The 23,724-nt window shown below is 39.8% G+C and overlaps 1 protein-coding gene across 3 annotated transcripts in view; it reads right to left on the bottom strand.

Moving 5' to 3' along the window:
- Window positions 1-5,991: 5,991 nt before the first annotated feature.
- The window catches only part of SYT12 (synaptotagmin 12), a 43,873-nt gene continuing 26,140 nt past the window's right edge, over window positions 5,992-23,724 (bottom strand). For all 3 annotated transcript variants that reach the window (XM_039353254.1, XM_039353253.1, XM_039353255.1), the window contains 4 exons: window positions 13,144-13,359; window positions 12,075-12,195; window positions 10,673-10,806; window positions 5,992-7,646 (listed from right to left, as the gene is read on the bottom strand). In XM_039353254.1, coding sequence (XP_039209188.1) covers window positions 7,473-7,646; window positions 10,673-10,806; window positions 12,075-12,195; window positions 13,144-13,359 — 645 coding nt within the window. In that variant the 3' untranslated portion in view covers window positions 5,992-7,472. The remainder of the gene's footprint in view (window positions 7,647-10,672; window positions 10,807-12,074; window positions 12,196-13,143; window positions 13,360-23,724) is intronic.

The following is a 23,724-nucleotide window of genomic DNA, read 5'->3' as shown; positions in this document are numbered from 1 at the left end:
TCTACTCAACGTACAGAATGAGAAATACAATGCATCTTTCCTCTTCACATTTAGTGTTCAAAGATTCAAATTCTCTTCAAAAATATTCCAATTGAAAAAAGAGTTTTTGGGTGCTTCATAAAATTGGGATAAACTGTGACATAAGATGGCACAATAATGTCTAATTATAAGATCATAATGCTCAGATGACATTGCTTTGGCTCACTCTTTCTTTATAATAATCTGAGTTATAGCCTTCCTTCCTTCCTTCCTCCCTCTCTCCTCCCTCCCTCACTCCTTTCCCAGTACGGGGTGAGATATCATCAGTACGCAGATGATACCCAATTATATATCTCCACCCCGTGTCCTTTCAGTGAAGCAGTCGACGTGATGTGCCGGTGCCTGGGAGATGTGAGGGTCTGGATGGGGGTGAACAGGCTTAGACTCAACCCTGACAAGACCGAGTGGCTCTGGGTCTTGCCTCCCAAAGGTCAACTGGATGGTCCATCATTAGTCCTGGGGGGGGGTAAATTTACCTCCCTCAGTGCAGGCACGCAACTTGGGTGTCCTCCTGGACTCACAGCTAAATTTGGAACAACATCTATCGGCTGTGGCCAGGGGGACCTTTGCCCAGGTTCGCCTGGTGCACCAGTTGCGGCCTTATTTGGACCGGGAGGCTTTACTCATGGTCACTCATGCCCTTGTCACCTCAAGACTGGATTACTGTAACGCGCGCTACATGGGGCTACCCTTGAAGAGCATTCGGAGGCTGCAGTTGGTTCAGAATGCAGCCGCGAGAGCGATTGTGGGCGCGCCAAGGTATGCCCACATGTCACCTATCCTCCGCAGGCTGCACTGGCTTCCTGTGGGTCTCTGGACGCAATTCAAGGTGTTGGTTATCACCTTTAAAGCCCTTCATGGCATAGGACCAGGTTACTTACAGGACCACATACTGCCGCACAGTTCCCAGAGACCGGTGAGGTCCCACAGATTGGGCCTCCTTCAGGTCCTGTCGGCCAGACAATGTCAGCTGGCGGGCCCTTGGGGAAGGGCCTTTTCTGTGGTGGCTCCGACCTGGTGGAATCAACTTCCCCCCGAGGTTCGAACTACTCCCACCCTGCCGGCCTTTAAGAAAGCCATTAAAACTCTCCTGTTCCGGCAGGCCTGGGGCTGATGTCCCCGAGGGGGGGGGCGGGATATGATCGGACACGCTGTATGAATGTATTTATTTTATTGTTTTATTGTCATATTATTGTTTTAATTTTGTATGCCGCCCTGAGTCCCTTGGGATTGGGCGGCATATAAATTTTAGAAATAAATAAATAAATGCCTCCCTAATTTTATCTTCACAACTCCATGGACAGTTAGAGATGTGTTTTGATACAACAATCAATACATAAACACTAATTGAGCTGGAGAGAATTTGACCTATGAGAACCTTTCCATGCCTGTTTTTTCCAGGTTTCCAAATTGTTAGAAAACTCCTAGCTAGCACTTGCACCTTGGCAACTGGAAGAGGCCTGTGAGTTGGATGCAGTTCCCTTCTACATATAAATAGACATATTTGACTCAACAGAGGCATTTGTATTTCATATTTTTCTGTAAGAATGAGAGGGAGTCCCATGACTGATAACCGGCAACATCTCTCAGGAAACTCACTTATTATTCATGACCATCTGTTCAGATGCAAGAAGAGAAAATGTCCTTGTATTTTTGGAAAGAGGGGGATGGACTGGCTACTGATACCATTGCAGTTGAGCATCAGGCACAGGTGGGAGATTCATGGCAGGGGGTTATCCAAATGGTTATACAGGCAGATGGGTGGCACATAAAGACAACATACTGACAGCACGTATCTACCATCACTGAGGGGGCAAGCAGACGTTAGCACCTGGGATTTAGTATAATTTTAGTATAATTCTGAGGAGCACCAACCAGAACCAGATCAACATAGCAGCTTATGTGTAGTGTAGTGTAGACACTAAGCACATGCTCAACTTAGAAACTTGTCATAAGAAATCCAGGACTTAAACTAACAAGTTCTTTCACAGAAAAATCTATTCCCTGTTTTATCTTTGGTATTTTTATTCAGCACTTAATTTAGGAGCAAAAAAAGTATTTTTATAGTCATTGCTGTTGTTAGATATCTGGGAGTCAGATATGTGACCACTTGCTGATATGTTGAAGGTTTATTAAGGTCATCCAGTAGATGCTGATCTACCCTAAATAAGCAATGAAGCAAAAGGAGTTTGTGGGTTAACTACATATATCCAGAGTTGATACTAATAAATAAAGAGATTTATGGGAAGTATTAGCAGATGCAATCAGTAGGTTACAAGCAGAAGCGACTTCAGTATTACGAATTGTCATCCAAAATCGTATAATTCTGGATTTCCTTTTCGCTAGCCAAGGAGATGTTTATGTTCTCATTAATTCTAGCAGTTGCACTTTTATTGATCAACAGGATAAGGTTCTTGCTGATGTCTAGGTAATCTTAAACCAGTCTGCCAATTTTCATACTATTGCACAAACTGATGCTTGCTTACCATCCTTTTTCAATATCTGGCACTCTCTCCCCAATTGGCTACCCAGTTTTGGGTGGTTAAAATTGCTAATTGTTATGATCATATTTTTTGGGAGTGATTGGACTCACGGTGTGGTGCTATATGCAGTGTTTTCCTTAGTGCTCCTCTGTTCTTAAAGGATTTGTTTCCCAAAAGGGATGATGCATTGCACACTCATGGTTCTAAACTTCTACACTCCAATTATTACTAATGCTTCCAACACCCCAAAAAAGCGACACATCAAACCTTCACTATGGGTTGGTACAGAGCAGAAGTCTTCAAACTTGGCCCTTTTATGACTTGTGAACTTCAACTCCCAGAATTCCTCAGCCAGGCATGTTGGCTGAGGAATTCTGAGAGTTGAAGTTCACAAGTCATAAAAGGGCCACGATTGAAGACCCCTGGTACAGAGTGTTAAAGGGGGAAATGATGGGAGTAGCTTAAAGCCATTTGGGAAAGTTTATTCTTCTATTAGGCAGACAGTTAAAATTGCAAGTAGTTGCCTCGGGCTATGGGGGTCATGAAAGTTCATCATCAGTATAGTCAAAATCATGCCCAGAGGCAGGCAGCTTAGATAATGAAGCACGCTCCCCAATGAAAATATAATTGCCTAGTGATGTTATGCAGGGAGTTGTTTATTTGCATTGACTGATAATAATTAAAGCTGTATAACTTCCCTGCCTGAAACTGTCTAAATATGCTTAAAATTGCAAACTTGTGCAACTGATTAGTGGCATCTGCCCCAAGTTTATCTCTTTGGAATAAAAGGGCTTCTGGCTTCCACTATTTGTGTGTGTTTCATTGGCTAATCACACCAGGTGAACAAAGCAAGTGTTGTTTGGGCCAACAAAGAGAATGGAAATCCTACTTTTCTTTTAGAAATAGACCACCAAAAGTGGTGGGTAAACTTAATCCATTTCTTTTTTTTCCTCCAAAGCTGACAAGTATTTTTTCTTTATTAAATTTAAAGTCCTATCCTGGATGCAGATTTTATATCATAGACCTACATCAGGGATAGGCAACCTTGGCTCTTTTATGACTCATGGACTTCAACACCCAGAATTCCTGAGCCAGCATGGCTCAGCTTGGAAACCTGTCCATTTCTCCTCAGCATGGCTGGCTCAGGAATTCTGGGAGTTGAAGTCCACGCGTCATAAAAGAGCCAAGGTTGCCTACCCTTGACCTACATCATCATCTCTGCTATTTTACTATTGTTATATGAATGAGTCCAAAACTCAAACCATTCCAAGAACTCTACTGATTGTGTCATCAAGTTTTTGTATTTCTGCCTTTGTACTACAAAAAGAAAGAGGTGCACTAAATTGGGTAGGCTGTAGTACAGTGGGAACAGAGGGAGATAATCCTTCAACCTTTGATAGAGGACTTCTTCCTGAGAGGAGCACCATTCAAGGAAGGTCTCTCTGCCAACTGACTGATTATGTTGACCTTGAGCAACCACATAGATTTTCTCCATGAAAATTTTCTTCATCAAGATTATCCCAGTTGGCTTATTTCATTGTAGGGCATTTGGAAGGAAGATGAGTGCCTATGAAAAGCTACTAACCCTATATTAATGTTCTCACTGTGAGAATGTAGCATACAACATCTATGCACTCATTGATTTATTACAAGCTCAGGAGAAGCACGTGTTAGCTATTACCCCCACCCTCCACAGCACATGAGTGCTTCAGAGCACAGGCCTTAGCAACATATCAGTAAAAGCTTTGACATGTCAAATAAAGTTCCCTCATGCCCATAAACAATACTAGAATCAGCGAGGGAAGAGGTCATTTAGGCCATCAAATCAGACTTCCTATTAAGTGCAGGAATCCAAATGGAAACCTCTCAGACAGTCTGATTATTAACAATAAAACAAACAGAAGGGTAGGATTTTGCTCACACAGACCTCCTTGTTCTCTAAGCCCCAAGAATGAATGGATGGATTACAAAACAGGACACAGCCTCCCTTTTCAGGGCTTAATACTTAGAATGAGAGTTCTGTGGGATTTGTATCCCAGACATCTGAAATAGAAGAACTTGTTTTTTTTAAAGCATCTGTTCCTAGTTTTAACAGGTTCTATTTCCTATCTAGCTTTATTTCAGAAAATGTTTTCCTGCTACATGAAATCCATTTCCTAAGAAGATCCATTGTCTGTATAATCTAATCCTTGAAAAGATCTTTAAGCTGTCAGCGGCTTCTTCTCTGTGCTAAAACAGTCTGTTCCCTAGACACTATTCACAGGAGATGTTTAAATTACCTTTATTGAATGCCATGTTTTTTCTTAGTGGCATAGCTTCTGCTTTGGTAAAGGGCTAGACTGGGCTGCAAGAGAGCGCAACTTTTCTAGAATTTACACCTTGTGGGGATCCTCACCATTATTTGGTAGCATGGGAAGAGATGTATTTTCTGGAGAAATCAGATACAGGTCTGTGTGTGCTATAAAAACACATGGCATATCCACCCAAAAGCAAGCTATTTGTCACATGCAAGAATTAAAAGTTTGCCCTTAGGGAAATCTTGCTTTCAAAATGTTGATCAGTAAGTATTAAGAGCTGGAGGAAGCTTAAATATATATTTAAGCTGTAGGTAATGCATTCTGCCACACCACCATTCGTTGCATTTTTCAAACCATTCCCAATGCCTTTCCAATCCCTCATGGGATTCCCCCATTTCGTCCTCTCCATTCCTGAATTCTGAACATATTTTGCAAGGCTTTGCTCTGGAGTTCACAGGGATATCCTTAGCAAATACCAGGCAGATACGGCAGTCCATGCTCTGCCTCCACAACATGCCAATTGTGAAGTTATCCCACCCTGGACTGAGCTTCCAGAGGTCCATGAATTAAAAAAAGACCTTCTGTTCCATCACAAGGAGACAAAGTTTGAATTCATCCGGAGCAAGTGTAGGAAGCTTCATGTGGTATCCCAGCAAATCCTGATTCAAAGCTGGCTATTTCTTGAGCTGGACTAAATGAAATAGAGGTAGGAAGGCAGACAGTCCAGTCTTGTCCAGTCAAAGTGAATTACCACACAGACAGGCTGACCTCAGTGAAACTCATGTTTTCTAATGCAAGGGAAGAAGGAAAAATGGTTTTTCCAAGGGTGTCAAGGAAACAGTCTTGGGGATTTTGCAGTGTGTTGCCGCTGGCGTGCTCTTGATATCTTGGTATGATGGATGGGGGTGCAAACATGTGATATTGATATAGATATAGGAATATTACTTTCTGTCTTGCATGTGCCACTGCTGAGATTTTAAATCGATTGCAAATTAGAAAGTCAGCCAACTAATCAGACGTTCACAAAATTACTACATGAGGATCAAAAAGACGACAGATTGCCTAGAAATCATATCAGAACAGTGCTTAGTTATTTGTGAGGTTAAGATTTTTTTTATCCTGTTGGTGTTCCTACATTCTTTTTACAAATTTTAAAATTAATAACAGAAAAATATATTTTTATTTACTTTTATTTACTTATCAAATTTATATAGCAACCAAAAGTGACTTATTGGGTGCAAATACATCACCCACAATGTTTTCAGTAACCATGAAATATTTTGCCATATAATTTCCCTTTGTTTTGCTCAATTTCATTTTTATTTTTCAAGCTGCCATTCTTTATTTCTCAAAATACAAATATTTAGTGTCTTATGACTGATGTAACCTTGAATTACAAATCACCCAGTCAAATTTACTATTCTAAGGATGGATCTGTCATGCATGATACATCTGTATCCACTCCATCTCCTCTCTTCTTCTGCCCCTGTATGAGGTCAACTGCTTCTTGAGGTCAAGCACACACAGACTGAATAAATAAAGCATTCACACTTTATAAACAGGCTGGTCTCCATTTGCTGATAAATGGTGAAAAGGGGAAGGAAAAGTCCATTGGCTATTGAATTCTATACCATATATATAAAATAAGGCCCAGTGAATTTACATCTCAGTAGATAAGCACAATATTGCATCCTCTGTGATGATAATGTTCCTATTGGACTTTGAAATTAAACAGGACCACACCAGAGCCCAGGTAGCTATTGCATGAGCAGAGGTCATCTCTGTGATGGTGCTGTGCTCTATGTGAGATTACATTTTTACCATAAATTCAAAGAGAGGAGGAAGATTAATGAATCTTCAAAGCAAATTGGTTGAGCATTTACAGCAAACAGTAGTCCACATATCTAATGATGCACATCTTTGTTTGTAAAAGTTCACTCTGTCAAATATTTATTCACATATGAGCCTTTTAGTTTTCTTCTCCAAAACAGGCAAACAGGGCAACAGTACTTGAATCTCAACCATAAGATACCCGTGACAATGATTGCAAAAAATGTGACTTAAGCAACTTTAGTTGGAAGTAATTTTGCCCAAATTTATCCAAAGTAATCAAGACTTGATTCCCAACAAACGAGAGAAGGAATGAAGTAAAAAAAATGTGATTCAAATATATATTTATATCAAAGCAGGACCCATTCGCTCCCAAGAATTTGACTTCCAAGTCAACATGTCTGAAACATAGGTGAAGCATAAAATATTATAAGCTTTCCTTTTCAGCCTTCAATAGAGGAAAATAATGTGGAACCACAAGACTCAGTGTAAAAGAACTTCAAAAATAACTGGCTCTCCAAGTTGGTGATTTAGAATGTTGGAATCAAAAGACTATTTGTCCACCAGCTAATAGGAAGCCATCTGTATTTATATATCTTCTTCTCTCACTGTTTTAGGTATGATTCTTTTCCAAGGCTTGGGTAGTCTCATTTGGCAATCCATCATCACATAATCATCTGTCACTGCTATTATGGTTTGTGAGGAATATTTAGATTTTTTAAAACTCTTATAGTCTCACAAATTCATTGTTCCAACAGCATTGGCCTCCTGGAGTTATTTAAGCACCGTGTTGGATTATTTTCAATGAAGTGGAGGTATGCCCTTAGCTTTGTCGAAGTGGGTGCCACATGGATATAGGTTTCCTCAAAGTAGCCAACATTTGATTCCAGTGAGTGATGCCCATGCCTCCTGCAGCTGGGCCTATGACAACATGGCCAATATTTTCAGCCCTCCCATCTTCACAGCATTCTGCGACCGTCACCCGAAGAGAGAGTTCCTGTAAAGTCATAAATTAGGGTTAGAATCTTTGATGGCATACAGTGCATTGGAAATGTGCTACCTTCAATCGACAAACTACACCTAGTTATGCATTTTAGTTTAAATAAAGCAATGCAATTAGAAGGTTGAAAGTTGGGGAATTTGCCCAGAGTCACAAAGCTTGCCCATCTTACCTTTTTCAACAGCTCTGCAATGCTGCCGGGTGTCCTCATTCCTGTGCTCCATCATCTCTTTGAGCCTTCAATGGGATTTCATTCTGGTGCTCCGTTATTTCATTGGTACAAAAACTGGCAGCCAACAGACACCCCACATTTGTGATGAGAGAGAAAAAAGCTAAAAATCCCCAGATGGCCACTGTGCTGGGAGAGTGGCAAGGCCATACCACAGAGCAACAGGAGAGGGTGGAGAAGGGCACTGCAAGATACCACTGTGTTCTGGTAGCAGATGGTAGGGAGTTGGTGCTGAAATTATCCACCAGTGTGACTTGAACTGGTCCACAGCTCTAAAGGAAATGCTGCAAAACCATATTTGCAGTGTTTCTTTTGGAACAAATCATCACTTCAGCTTCTCAAGAGCCGTGAAAAGCCCCACAACATCATGGGAAAATGTGTTTCTGTGTACATCAGTATAATCTTCCATTTTGTCCTAAGCTACTCTGAAAAGCCAGCAAACATGCAATGGAACATGAACCATGAGACTATGATCTTGTACCTATAGAGCTCCATCAAGACCAAAGTATCTTCTCAGAAGCCACTTCTGTAGTACTGGCTTATATTTTTTAAAAAGTAATCAGACTAACTGGTTTTAGTTTAATTAAAATATTTAATGTAGTTTAATATTTTTTTGGGGCTTTATATTATGAATCTGATCACTCCATTCCAAAACCAACATCAGTTTTTATCTCTCCAGAAGATAGGTCACCTGTGATTTAAATAAGCCACTCAATCTACATTCCTGATTTCTGGGGTTTGGAGATAGTTAAAGACATAGCAGGAACAAGAAGGATGGAAAGGAAAGGAAAGGAAAGGAAAGGAAAGGAAAGAAAAGGAAGTGGAAAAAGTCATTTAAAACTTTTCAAGCGAGGCTTGAAAAACTGCATGAGAGAAGTAAAAGAAATTCATCCAAGATGAAGCTTTTAAAATTTGACTTGTTCAGTTGTCTGAACAAGTCAAATTTTAAAAGCCTCATCTTGGATGAATTTCTTAAACCACTCCAAAATGTGTCTTCAAATGCAAATTCTATTATTTAGGAACAGTTTTTGCTGCTCTAATGTAGACTGAAGTGTATGACTTCAACCTTTCAACAGCAATTAGCAACTGGATCTTTATTCTAAGTTAATCGTTGCTCTGTTTGCAAATGAAACATTAATAAGTCTTCAGGCAATCTGCAGATTTATGTATAATATTTTTTTATCATAGTTCCTATTCTGCTTATTTTTGTGAACGCTTGTTCCAGAAGCTTTGTCCTATCTCTTCTGATCATCTCATCTTCAAGAAAAAGAGGGAAAAACAAGAAAAGTAAGCCTTTCCTTGGTTATTGTAATATCCCATCCTTTTACTTGTCTCCATGCTGCTGCCGAATAAAGCTTCCTGATACATATGAGGAAGTACATACATACTTCTCATTTGAAGATTATTCTTTTAGATAGGGTTCATTAGATTTCAGCACAAGAGCTTTTGAATGACTGGAAAGCAAAAGGAGTTATATATTCAGCCTACCGAGTGACATGGTGGTTCAGTTTGCATCTTCCATGTCAGCTTTCCCCCCCCCCCCCGCAGAATTTAATTTGAAAGCCTCTGCTTTTATGCCAAATCCCTGTGGACAGAATCTATTTTCCATCAAGAAAAGCTTGTGAAATCACCAAGACTAAGACAGGCAGAATGGAATGTTATAAGCCTATTCTGTTTCAGTTTATTGACTTTTCCTGGTCTGAATTTATCAGAGTGCCCTAATCTGGGGCACCCTGCAACAGGCTGCCTTTAATTTCAATCTGTGATGCACGTAAAACCTTTAGTACACACGATCACTGATATAAACAGTTTAGCGTAAGGTACAGCATAAACCGCCCTGTATTTATATCTGCCATAATCCCTAAAAGGTCTATGTTTGTTGACAAAACTACTTCTCAATTATTTACAGACTGTCAAAAGTAAGGTTTTTTTTTAAAAAAAAAAAATCAGTATATGGCCGCCCACCTCACCCACAGTGACTCTGGGCAGCATACAGCAATAAAAAAACCACAATTTAACACACACCCTCATTCACCAAAGTAGTTTTTTTAACATTTCTGCTTCATTTTGTAGTTGAGCATTTTGTTCCAATGATCTGGCTTTAATTGCTATGAAAGCACAGAGATGTACCATAAACCCTGCAGATGGAACAGACCTATTTAATTCTACTCTTGTCCCTCAAACTCTGAAGGACACACAGGGGGAGTCACTATTCCAAGTTCAGAGGCCAATGACAATGGTTCTGTTTAAGCAGTCGATGACTGATGTAAGTCTAGCAGGATATGCTTACATGTAAAATAGTTATATATCGACATGCCAGAAGTTAACTTATGATCATACACCATTCTCCTGACTCAGCATAAGCTGAAATGAGAAAATGCACAGCTGCCTAGCTGAGCACATTAGAGTGTGTACAAGATCCCAGATTCAATCCCTGGCATCTCTAGCTGAAAGCATCTCAAGCAGTAGGGTTGTGGAAAAAATAACTACTTGAGTCATTGCTGACAATCCTGACTGGAATGATTCAGGACCAGCTCATCTGTAGTATCACATGCAAATGTGAACCACTAAATATTAATCCAACTAGACTCTAGTAAAGTTATAGATCAGGCCCTGAACAGAATATGTGTCCTTCAACACCACTTGCACAATAGCACCTAATGTCTCAGGAATGCTTGGGCTAGGGATGGATGCCAAAACCACTAGCATGTTGCTGCAGTGTACATGTTTTAATGCCCGTGCCCATAGCAGGGGGTGGTGGGGGTTCACATCATTTGAATCAGAGAGCTCTTACCTGCAGGACAATTGCTGGCACTGAAAAAATCATGGCCTCATTAAACACTGGATTTGTCTCATCTCTCTTTACTGCAGTTTTTTTCTTGCTGATCTTCCTCCCATCTTGCAGCAAGTACACTTTGACGAAAGGATCTGAAGGAAGAATAAGATGATCCATATTCCAAAGAAATGGTTTTCGCACCATGCTTGTTTTATCTTTGAAACTCTGTCATCGTTTCAGGGGCTGCAATTTCTGCTTACTGTATACCACCTCTGGTTTATTATTATTATTATTATTATTATTATTATTATTATTGAGATCAAGGATGAATAGAAAATACACTGCCACATGACCAAAAAAAAATATCACATCATAGACTGATTTTAAAGCATTATAATCAGACTCTTTAGGGTAAAATAGGTTAACTTCTACAAACACACTTGCTGACAAGAACCAGGAGAAATCCAATTAATTAAAATTGGAAATTAACCGGTCATTTCCTAATTTCTTCAAAGACAGTAACCTCCTACAGATTTTCAATTTCTGCTAACAGCTATTTAAGTAGGTTGATGTTTAGAGAGACATTTCAAAATATACAATGGCTGTCCTGCTATGATCACTTTCTGGAAAAGATCATAGAAACTTGGCAGCACATTGTGAGTGTCTCCACCCTTCAACCAATCCCTCTCCATATTTTCTGCCTTGAATCTTATATGATTGGAAAAATGAATTGTCTATCACTTAGATTTAGCAAATGTTAAAAGTTAAGGTCACAGAGAGGGGAGATGATGATGATGATAATGATGAAGATGATGACGATGATTATTATTCTACTTGATGACCGATGTGGGAGGAATGAGATTTTCAGCCACTGTGTTTGTTTCCCTTTGGCCCTACAAACCCGCTTTAGAGAACTAGGGCACAGGGATCACTACACTCCATCCTTTCTATTTTTCAAAGCTTTTACTGAGTGATTGGAATGAATTTCAGTCTCAGAATCTGGGTTGCAAATGTGAATTATTCACTGCGTTTAGAAATAAAGTCATTTGCTACCAGCATGCAGAAATCAGAATTCTTCCACATCCTAAGGATTTTGTGACATAACAATTTAGTAGAGCTCATCATAGTTTTACACTGATCAATACTTCTATAATACAGAGAATACATTACAGACATTAGTATGTATATCACTTTTTCCTCTCCCTGGATTTGTAGCAGAACTAAATTAATCCTTAAAGAAAATATGACAAAATAGATCGCAGTACATTATTATTCCAACTCTTCTACTCAACTTGCAAGAGAACCAGATTGCACTCTCAACCATTGCTGACCCATTCACTGAATGCTCTGGCATCATATTTATAATTTATCCAGCACTGGGGAAGGGGGTGGATGAAGGGACAAAAGGGATCCTACTGACCTGCAGTCATTTTCCCATTAGTCCACACAAGATTCTTGGCTTTAACCACAACTACAGTCAATCGCTCTGCTGTGGGTAAATAGCTAAGACACAGCAGGATTTCACCCACCGAATCAGTTGCCTATAAATAAAAAAGAGAGGAACATTCATCATTCAATATTCTACAAGCCTTGCATAGGAACTAATGTCATAATCTATTTTCTTCTCTCCCGAGTGCGAGCAAGGGGAATACATTATAATGCCACTAGGAAAGGTGCCCTAAAAACTGGAGTTTGGTATTCGGATAACCTAGAGCAGGGGTCCCCATCCTATGGACCATGGCTTATTATCAGTTCATGGTCTATTCGTAACCGGACCATGTGAGTGGCTGGCTGGTGGGCATGCACAGCTCATTCGTACGCCATGGGTGCATGGGAGCTCTTGCGCAAGCGTCACTGGGGCTTGTGGCCTCACTCACGTATCACAGGCTCGTGGCCTCACTCATGCGAGTGTCACGGGGGCTCATGGCCCCACTTGCACAAGCTTTTGGGGCCTCATTTGCACAAGCCTCATGGATGCTCTTGACCCCACTTGCATGAACAATGGATGCTCCTGCATCCCCTCCGACTAAACCATCCCCTCTTTCTCCCTCCCACCACTCCGGGCCACCAACCTGGGAAGATTGTGGAGAGTTACCAAGAGGCTGAAGAAGCTCCCCTAAATACTTTAGTTTCATTTAGTCCTTAGAAATCTTTTTTGCCCAATCCTGCTGCAATTACAGCCTCTACCAAGGAGGTCACAAGTGAGAAGAATAGCTTTTGCTGACTAACAGCACGGAGATTTTCCTCCATTGCTCTTGGGACCACTGACTCGTTTTTTAGAGAGCAATAATGACAGAACTGGAGGCTTGGAGATTCTTGCCTGAAGGAAGGCATGACATATTGAGATACAGCCAATTTATTTTGGCTCCTGAGATAGGAAAATCTTGCAAGGGCCTTTTCCCTTTCATGACAGTACAATAGTAACAAAACCAGCAAGTGATAGGCCTTCCTTTCTGGACTCCAAATCTGTGTGCAGTAATAGGATGAACCTTATTCATGTCCTGCAGATAAAGCCAGGCGTTGAAAGGCCGGACAAAGATACCCAAATCGGACAACTTCAGCTCAGCCACACCAGTGCTGATGTTTCTCTCATCCTCATCAATGCCAAAAACAGAGAATCTCAAGCTGTTTTCCTCCAACATAGAAGGATCCAAGGGAATGGAAAACTTCTCATCAAAGAAGACGGAGTAAGCACTTCTTTGGATCTGTATAAAGAAAGAGGGTGCAGTAGAAGAGGTTTAAAAATATTCAAGTTAAAAAAAGCCATCCCTGGCAAGGGAGATGAAGCTGTCATTCTTTTTAAAGAGAAGATTATAGTTTTTAGTAGCAATAGCGCTTAGACTTTTATACCACTTCACAATGCTTTATAGCCCTCTCTAAGCAATTTGCAGCGTCAGCCTATGGCCTCCAGCAATCTGGGTCCTCATTTTACCAACCTCAGAAGGATGGAAGGCTGAGTCAACCTTGAGCCGGTGAGATTTAAACTGCCGAATTACAGTCAGCTGGCAGTCAGCAGAAGTAGCCTGCAGTACTGCATTCAAACCACCGAGTCACCACGAATATTATTAGTAGCCACTTAATAGATCAGAAAACCTAAATAAATTTGAGCTACCCAAAACCATAACTGACAATATGTAAAGGATGTTTTCTCTTATTATGCTTCTTTTTCCCTGACCTGAAGAATCCCCCAAAGAGACCTTTAATAACAAAAGTCACAAATGGCACTAGCTAAAATCTATAGAGACACGAGAGATTAGCCATTATTTTGCAGGGACTCTTCCTTATCCCAACAAAGAGCAATGATACAATTATTAAAACAAGTCAACAAATCTGGACAGTGTAAGGATCCCCTGATTCTAAATTGCAAGTTTTCCACAGCGCACTGCTCTATAGCAGAGGTCCCTATTTTGGCACCAGGGACCGGTTCCGTGGAGAAAAGTTTTTCCGTGGACTGGAGGGGGCCTGGTTTTGGGTGCTGCCTGCATCCCGCAGATGGGGCTTTGCTTGTTCGTGCGGACCGGTTGCTGGCATGCTGTGACCTGGTACAGGTCCACAGACTAGGGGTTGGAGACCCTGCTCTATAGGACAGTTAAATCCTGATCTAATGAGAAACATGCTATTGCAGAATGAGAGGAGAGAGGGAAGTCACAGTCCATTTTGCAGCAACAGCAAATTTTGACTGCTCTTCAAATATAGCACAGCCTGCGAAAAGTCCCAAGGAGTGCTTAAAGAGAAAACAAGGCAAAAGACACTGAATCAGGACTCCTGAAGTGGGGTAAAACGAAAGATCTATACACAGCTACATATAATATATGTAGCAATGTGAATGCTACAGAGATCGCAATTGCCAGAGGCCAGCAAAAGAGATTCCTCAGAAACCTCAGCTCTCAGAAATGCTAATGTCCAGGATTGGGAAAGGTTCAGTGGGGATTTACAGTTGCAAGGCCTTCAAACAGCTTGAGGCCAGGTTATTTGAAGGACCATCTTTTCCCAATTATATCTACTCAACTACCAGATCAGGGAGGCAGGGTTAGGAGGTCCATCCAGTGCGACCTAGAAAAAGGGTCTTCCCCATGGTGGCTCACCCCGGGGAACATCATCCCTGCAAAGATAAGATTGGCTCCACCTTGATACTCCTTTGAAAAGCCCTAAAGACATGGGTTTGCCGACAGACCTGGGACCCCAAGGTGATATGGAGCCCATCAAATGGTTTGATTATTGGCACTTGGAGGACAGGGGTTAATGATGATGATGATGATTATAATAATAATACACAATCTTGCTAGCACATGTCAAAGCCTAATACTCTGATTCTCCTAAAGATGGCCGTTGTGTTCTTCCTTGTTCCTATTTTACCCCTGTAATTATCCAGAGAAGCTGAAAGCTTGGCTAAGGTGAAGAGGTGAGTTTTGGGACCTGAACCACATTTCCTTAGTCTGTTCTATCTACCACATCACAATGGCTCTTATTGTGCTTTGTCTATTCAGATTGAAGTATTTGGATGATATTTTTGGCTCTACTTTACATGTTACCCCGCATTATAGGATGAACCTCAGAATTTAAGCAAGAAAAAAGTGATTTTTATGAAAGATTTAAAACTATCGGTTCAGCCTCAGCCACCTTCAGTCATTTTCCTCTATGTCTCTGTTTCCATCTGCCAGAAACCCTGCTTAGGTATTGTGATCCATGCTAATTACTTTTGTAACTGCTTGCTACTTCTCTAACATCTGGTCCCATACTGACAGATGTTGATTTATAGCTGCTACCTGTTGCCAGCAATACCCCTTTCTATTAATCCAAAAGCATTTTCCAGTCCTGGGTCAGAGGGTTAAGGAAAATTCCCTACTTTTGGCTTAGGCATTGTGCAAAATCCACAGCACTGACTCCTGTCTATGTTTCCTCTGTGAATAATGTGCTGTGTACTTTTTGCCAGTTATAGCATTTTCCTTACACTCCCTTTCCAAACTGTTTGCATTAAATCAGTCACGATTCCACTATTTAAACAGTAATAGCTCCCCAAATTAAAAGTTTTATATCAGTGAATGACTACAGGACGCACAGCTCAACATTATCTTCAGGGAAATACTACACAAAAGGTCATTAGAGCTATCATAATGCAGTCAACAGTCTGGAGCAGTTCATAAGATTAATTTCCTTCAAGGATGGCCACCTAGGATCTCTCCTGATATAACCTGGAAGAGCCTATGTAGATATGACACAAAGCCTGGCTTTGCACAGTTTAAAAATAGCAAGAAGAAATTGTTGTATGCACATGCACAGGTGCGATTGGTATCAGGGTTCTAAGTAATTACGGTCTGTTACCTAAAAATGGAACTCTTCCCTTCCCTCTTGACAACCCTGCTATGTAGACTTTGAAATGTTCACAGTTCTAGATTTCAAAAATGCTTGAATCCCTTTTGAAATAGAAACATAGAAAACTCACAGCAGAAAAAGACCTAGTGGTCCATCAAGTCTGCTGTTTGTCACTGTAGGAAATTGGTTCCAAGCTTCCAATATTCTTTCTGTAAAGTAATACTTTCTAACATTACTTTTGAACATCCCTCCTGTCAGTTTGAACCATGGTAGTATGGTGGTCAGAATGCAGTATTGCAGGCTAATTCTGCTGACTGCCGGCTGACTGCAGTTCGATCCTGACTGGCTCAAGGTTGACTCAGTCTTCCATCCTTCTGAAGTTGGTAAAGTGAGGACCCTGATTGTTGGGGCAATATGCTGAGTCTGTAAATAGCTTAGAGAGGGCTGTAAGGCATATAAGTCTAAGTGCTATTGTTATTGTGGTCATGCCCCCGTTTTCTTGATTTTTGCTTAATATTGAAAATACTGCCTTCGAGAATCTTATATTCACACTCTTAATATTTAAGGTTTCAATCATGTTCCCCCTTTACCTTCAAAGTCCTTCAAGCTATACATGTTCGGTTCCTGCAATCTCTCCTAATATGTTTTGTCTCTCAAAACTTGCACCATTTTTGTTGCCTGTCTTTGGACTCGCTCAATCTTATCAATCTTATTTTTTTAGGGATGACCCATAGAGTAGAGAAGAGTAGAGTAGAGTAGAGTAGAGTAGAGTAGAATAGAGTAGAATAGAATAGAATAGAATAGAATAGAGCTGGAAGGGACCTTGGAGGTCTTCTAGTCCAGCCCCCTGCTCAAGTAGGAGAACCTAATCTCTCCAGGTATCTTTTTTCTTTGCACAAGGAAAAAGGACCCGTGATGAGTAGTTCCTCTCTGCATTATTTCCCCAAATTAAATCACCTTCAATCTTTGTATTAACTACAGAGGAGGAAAATGTCAGGCATAACATAACAGGGACATATACAACCAATTAAATATAATGAGCAAGTGCAGTCATTGGTATTTCGCTAGCCCCAGAGGGCTCTGCTGCTGTTTCTCAAAAAAAAATCAGGGAATATTGCAGAGGTATCCTTCTTATTTAGTTTCTCCTACTCTAAGGAAAAGGGCCTGTATACATGGATGGGGAACTTTGTTGTTCTTTCTGCTACATTCTTGGATCCTAGCTCAGGAACTGCCTGGGATAGCAATTAATGCTTGACCGTGGAGACCCAGGTTTAAATCCCTGTGTCAGCATGAAATCCACTAGGTGTTATCTGCCCTTGTAGGGAACATGGGCTGAATAAAAGATGGAGAGTCCTGAATGGAAGTAGGGCTGTTTGGAAGAAAAGATGGGACTAAATGTTACAAATAGAACACAATACATTTCAACAAAATCAGAACCACATATTATTAGAAACTGTAAGCACGTCTCAGACAAAGAGGCAGCTCTCTTTTACTCTCATCCAAAAGATAGGAACACTTCATTTCTATTTATTTGCTGCAATTAACTTCAGTCACAACACTCTAAGGGAATTTAGATTAAAATGAGGTGCTTCTTTTGGCCTGTGCCTGAAACCCATGGGCAAAATGAAATTTCCTCCTGCTCCCCTGGCTGGTCCTCTCCCTCCCCAGTCCTGGGTGTGTGGGAGGTTTCTGAGCAGAATGATTAAGTGTGCAGTGTTCGGCTGAGGAGGTAGATCTTTTTATCTTTGTAAGAAAGTACAGTAAACAAGGTCCATTCACAAGATGACTTCCTGCCCCACAAATTCTTTCACCATCTCCTTCAGCAGCTGCAATCAACTCTCTCCCTCCCTCCCTCTCCCATACACCACCCTGTGTAGATCTTTGCCACTGAGTTTGTTAATAACCTCATACTCCTTGCAACTGCCTCTCCTATATGATGCTCAAATGGAGCATTTGTCTATTGAAGACTCTAGGGCCCAGTGTACTGTGTGATACAAGATTACACTGCTTCCATTCTGTTTCCTCTAGTGTCTCCAACTGCTTGACAATAGCTTGGTGCTTACAAAATACAGAATTAGCCCAGGGAACCCAGCGAATGTTTACCATGAAGCAAAGATTAAATGGGCATAATTTCTCAATAGCAGGTCCCATTGCAATGAGAAATATCTTATATATATATATATATATATATATATATAATCAATAGCAGGTCCCATTGCAATGAGAAATATCTTATATATATATATATATATATATATATATATATATATATATATATATATATATATATATATATATCCACAAGATGACAGTGCAGGATTCATGAGTACAGAGATTCCAAAATTGTTTATTGACATCCAAGTTACAACTGCACTGAAAAAGTAACTTTACAACTGTTGCAGCATCCCCACGATCACATGATGCTCATTTGCAACTTTCACACCTGGATTCCAATGAACAGTGTCCATGGAGGAGTTGACAATAAAACTGCAGTCATGTGATATTTTGTTTAAGGACTGAGGTGATTTGATTAATGACTGCAATGGAAATGAGTTTGTAAATCCACTGCAGCCATGTGATTTCTTGCTTAACAACTGCATCACTCAGTGACAGATTGTTGGTCCCAATTCTGGTCTTTAAGCAAGGTTTACCTGTACTAGTGTGTATATATAAATCTACTGAAACATGATACACAATGGAAAACCAATTTTAAAAATTGCATGATAAAATGGATGAATTCAAAGAGATAACCACGGAAGAAGAATGGGAACTTGTATGGAAGAACTCATTAAAATTCACTCCACACTATAATATCATAAAATGTTTCATAAAATTTAGCATATTTCAATTCCCTGGGAATCATAGGTCCCAAAACTTAAGCATATTGTGTAAATTAGCTCATCTGAAGTACCTGGGTTCAAAAACTGTTGCCCTATGATGCATCGTTTTGCCCAGTTAAAGGTTTTAGTAGTATACAGACAAATAGCATTAGGGTTCATGGTTTTGGTATCTTGTCTGGCCTACCTCAAAGGGCTGATAATATTAAAGGAAAACTGGCTTCTATTTGGGTGGCTTTGCTTCTTGTGATGAGAATGGTAGTACTCTCTCTACCTGCCTATTCATTCTATCTACTGTCACACTTTGATTCCTCAACATTCCACAATAAATTCAGTGATTTACACACATTCATATCACTTCTATTGTGCATTACAGGGAAGAACTATTGCCATATGGAGTTTTAGCCAAGAATGTCCTGCTTCAGTGGGAATACTATGGCTCATTTGTCAAAAATACAGCTCTGGAATAGGGTGATTTGTGGTCTGCAAAATATGATCATTGGGGAAACATGGGACTCTATGCCAATCTAAGTGAATTAAATAAGATACAATGCAAATGAATGTTTCAATTTATCAGATAATCTGAGGATTTCCCCATTAAAGGGACTAACGTCTTTCAAAACTTTATTTATTTCTGGACTCTCAAACACACATCCTTCAGGAACTTTAAACTTTTCGTTTCCCCAGCAACCAAGTATGTGTAAACTGTCAAAGGATTGCATTATATAACCCAGCAGGAATTGAGTCTTTTCTCTCTGGATCAATGGGAGCATTTCTCAGCTGTGGTGAAAAATAAATGTGCTAAAAATCAAATGGCTTCTATCTCTTCTGAAGTCCTTGACAGATTCTCCAAATTTCATGTCTTCTGGAAGCTGTCAAAGAGAGCCGCACTGCAGCAGGGGTCTTGGATGCACAACCAGAAGTATGCAAAGTGACAGAAGCAATGTGGTGTGGAATTAAGATATGCAGGGTGCCAGGAAATGTGACGGCATACAGATACCAAGGCATTCGATTAGATCTCACCCTTGTGGTACTGCACAATGCTTTTTCCTGAGTGTATCACAATAATTAATCCAGATGGAATCAAACCATCTGTAATAATCACTCTAGCTCTTAAAACCTTCTGATCTGATATTTTACCATAATGTAGACAGGAACAAACAAAGAGACTGGACCAGGAACTGTAGCTATAGCACTAGCACTTAGACTTATATACTGCTTCACAGTGCTTTACAACCCTGTCTAAGCAGTTTACAGAGTCAGCATATTTCCCCAACAATCTGGGTCCTCATTTTACTGACCTCAGAAGGATGATAGGCTGTGTCAACCTTAAGCTGATCAGGACTGAACTCCCGGCTGTGGGCAGAATTAGCCTGCAATACTGCATTCTAACCACTGTGCCACCAGGGCTCTGTAACATGGTTATTCATAGCAGAGTTTCGCAGAGGAACCTTCGAAGTCTAACTTTAGTAAGTTGTCTACCAAAATCCCATCAAAGAGAGTAAAGTATGGAATTGCAAAGCACTTTGCCCTTTTATTCAGAAATTAACCCCACTACATTCAGTTTAACTTTATCTCAGGTAGAGTATACTAGAATAACCTTTTATCATTTTATTATTTTATTCTTGGTTAGAGAAAAGAATGAAGGATTAGGAAGTGAACATGTATTAGCTTAGCAAATACCAGACAACTTGTTGATTGGAAAAATTAACATATGTTGATGGAAAAAATAATAATAAAAAAGATTGTTAAAAAAAAACTTCATCCTCTTCTGCAGGTCGCCATTAAATAAGGATACAGACTTGCTGAAAAGATGTGCAGTAAAGTGGAGTGATGATACAGAGATGGGACCAATATGCCAGTAGGTCGGGTCAGGGGTTTTTTTTCTCCTGGCTTGGGGAATTTAACTTTCTTGAGTGTCCTCAATTCAGAAAGGTGGAATACAAACCAAAATGTCAGTGATAGCAAAGAGAGTCTGCAGCCACAATTGCAATTTAGTTTGCCAATTTGGATTAATTTGGCTACCTTAGCAAGCACCAATACAAGTATAAGATTTTGCTATGTTGAATTAATACTGACATGGAAAGATAGAGTAGAATTCATGAAGCACAAAAGTGGTCAAGAACTGATAAACATTTTTAACTGGTTTACAAGACCAGAAGTATAATGACTTAACAAGAAATGTAGACAGCCAAGCAAAGTGAATTACAAAGTTAGACTGTTATTATGCGAGGATGTGTTCTTTATCAGAGAGGCTGGCATAACATACTATAAATAGGATGTGCTTACTGCTTAGGATCTTTACCAATAATGAAGAGGTGTAATGTCTGCATAATATTGGATTGTCTTTAGATGGGGAATGGTGTGCCTTATTTTCTTAAAAGTCCAGTGTTTTAAATAATAGCAGCTAATGAGTCTTTATTAGTAGTCAGAGGAGACCGAGGAGACAGTAAGTAGTGGCAGTGAATTATGAACACAGTAATAGGTTAGTGTCGAACATAAAATAGAAATTTTCTGGTAACTAAAGCAACTATGACATATTTATCAAATCACTTTGTATTTTATGGGCTTTTGGAACCTTCAATCCCATTATTTAGTAAATAACTTATTTGGGGGGGGGGAACCCTCCTTCACAAAACCAATTCCCAGGAGAAACTGTACTTACATATGAATTGTACACACATGAGAAATAGGAGGCTTGCCAAATACCCAAATTACTGCTGCTACCGTAGAATCTTTTCTATTGGATGGGCTAAAAATGCTGGGAACTCTGATTTAACATTGTTCCGGGGGCAAAAAGTTTCTCTATCTCCTATCCTTTTTTGCAGCAAGTTATATTGTCTTGGGTGATTAGCAAAAATTAGTATCAGCACCAGTCTAGTTTCCATGTTTGTTGATGATATAATAAAAAGCTCCCTTGAAAAGATCTCAAGACTTCCCTACCAATCAGTTAGAACTGGAGAAGCTTCTTGAATGAGAAACAAAATGTTGTCAAAGAAATAAAAAAACAAGGAAGTCCAGTTGCCTTTTGGAACAAGCACCTTTGGGACACCATGACCTGGATGGTTGAGAATATCCATAGATGTCTAAAACCTTGTTTTTCAAACTTGGTAACTTTAAGCTGTATGGACTTCAACTCCAAGAATTCCCTAGCTAGCAGTACTAAACCATTCCAATCTGAACCCAGATGGCGTGTGCACCAATCAGCTTAAAATATGTTCTTTAACGTTGGAAATTGCTCATGGTTCTTTAACGTTGGAAATTCTTTAACGTTGGAAATTCCAATGAGCAACATTGAAAACTTGGGATAAGGAAATAATGAAGAAAAGGGGGGGCAAAGATGGACTAAATTTTTGTTTTTTTAGTAAGTCAAAATGGATATTGTGTAACAGGAAAGTTTAAAGCTGAAATTTTAAATTTCAATTTAGTTGCAATTGTGTGAGACGCAAATAACTGGGATTATAGAATGGTCTCCAGAACTGACTTTGTAAATCTCATCAAAGCAAAGCATCTGCTATAGTACATACTAATGATTAAAAAGACTTAGTCATCAGAGACTGTTAAGTCTCTTTTCTTACCCTAAAGGGCCTTCTCTTCTGCTGAATAATTTTAACAAGATTTTATGTCCACTTGTTCAACTGAACATGACACGAATGTGCAGAAAATGAGATTTGTTTTGAGAACAGCAAGTTTCTATGGCAAAATCAGACTTTTTCAGGTAGCTTTCAGGAACGTCTGGCTTCTCGCTCAATGAATTGACACCAGCAACTTCCTATGCCTATTTAGTTTAGTTTAGTTTACGTCTTACTGTGTTCAATGACACCCACTCCCTAGAAGCCTGAATTTTTCTTCAATTCAAAGAGTTATTTTCACTTGTTTACCCATTCATCTGGAACTAAGTTTATTTGTTTGTTGCAAAAGCCAAATAAAACAATAAAATATCAGGCTCATCGCCTGGAACTAGAAGCAAGTGGGAAATAACGTTTTGCAATACAGTATATTGATCAAAATCTGGATTTTTCTGTATCTAAACTAACTCGCCCCATCTCCTGCTGGCCAAAAGGCATCTGCCTAGTCATGTTCTGGTCTAAGATAACATTCAGCTAATCTAACACTTACATGTATTCCTATGTTCTTATATCAATATGAAATAAGAAGCTGAATTATGTTTTTTAAATAATCTTGAAACACAGACTTAAATTCATGAAAAGGGTAAAAGTATAAAATAATCAGAACCACAATATAGCCTATATTATTATGTCTTTAACAGCCAACCCATTGCAGAAATGATATTATGAAAAAGAGAGTATTTTTACAACACGGTGGCACCACTAGCTACTAAGTGCTGCAGATTAGCACCGATTCATAAGTGCTGGTTCAGATGTTGTCAACCCTACTATTTGCTTCTTCTTACATTGGAGTTTTGGTTTTTAACTTTGGAACTCTCTGCTATAATCCATTTGGACATAAATAGCCTCTCAGCAGTGGCAATCTAACTAGATAAATTATTTAAGAAGCTGGTTCCCAAATTTACCCTCCCCGGTGCGCTCTGTATTCCTGCCATACCAATGTCACTTTGATAAGACTGAGCATGAATGTGGGCCACGATGAAGCTATCGCACATGCAGCGGTGTAAGCATTGGTTTCCACCCTGAACCCTCTAATATTAACTCCAAGTCTTGAGAACAGCTAAATACTTTTGCTGTAGGCATTCAGGCCAAATGCAAAAGTGTCTCTTCAGATTCCAGGCGAAGAATACCCGAGTTACAGGTAAAGTCTGGGTGAAAAATATTATAGGTCCTAATCTCAGAAAGTTAAAGACTGATGTCCTAGAAACATTTTTCTTACAGTGCCCTCAATCAGTCAGACACACTGCTAGTGAAGCAGACATGTAGTGACAGCAATGCAGCGTAGAGAAGG

This window comes from Crotalus tigris, unplaced genomic scaffold (genome assembly GCF_016545835.1).
Source record: "Crotalus tigris isolate CLP2741 ecotype Arizona unplaced genomic scaffold, ASM1654583v1 scf7180000018504.2861643, whole genome shotgun sequence".
NCBI classification, from domain to species: Eukaryota; Metazoa; Chordata; class Lepidosauria; order Squamata; family Viperidae; genus Crotalus; species Crotalus tigris.
The sequence above is the reverse complement of the archived record's forward strand: the minus strand, read 5'-3'. Positions and strand labels throughout refer to the sequence as shown.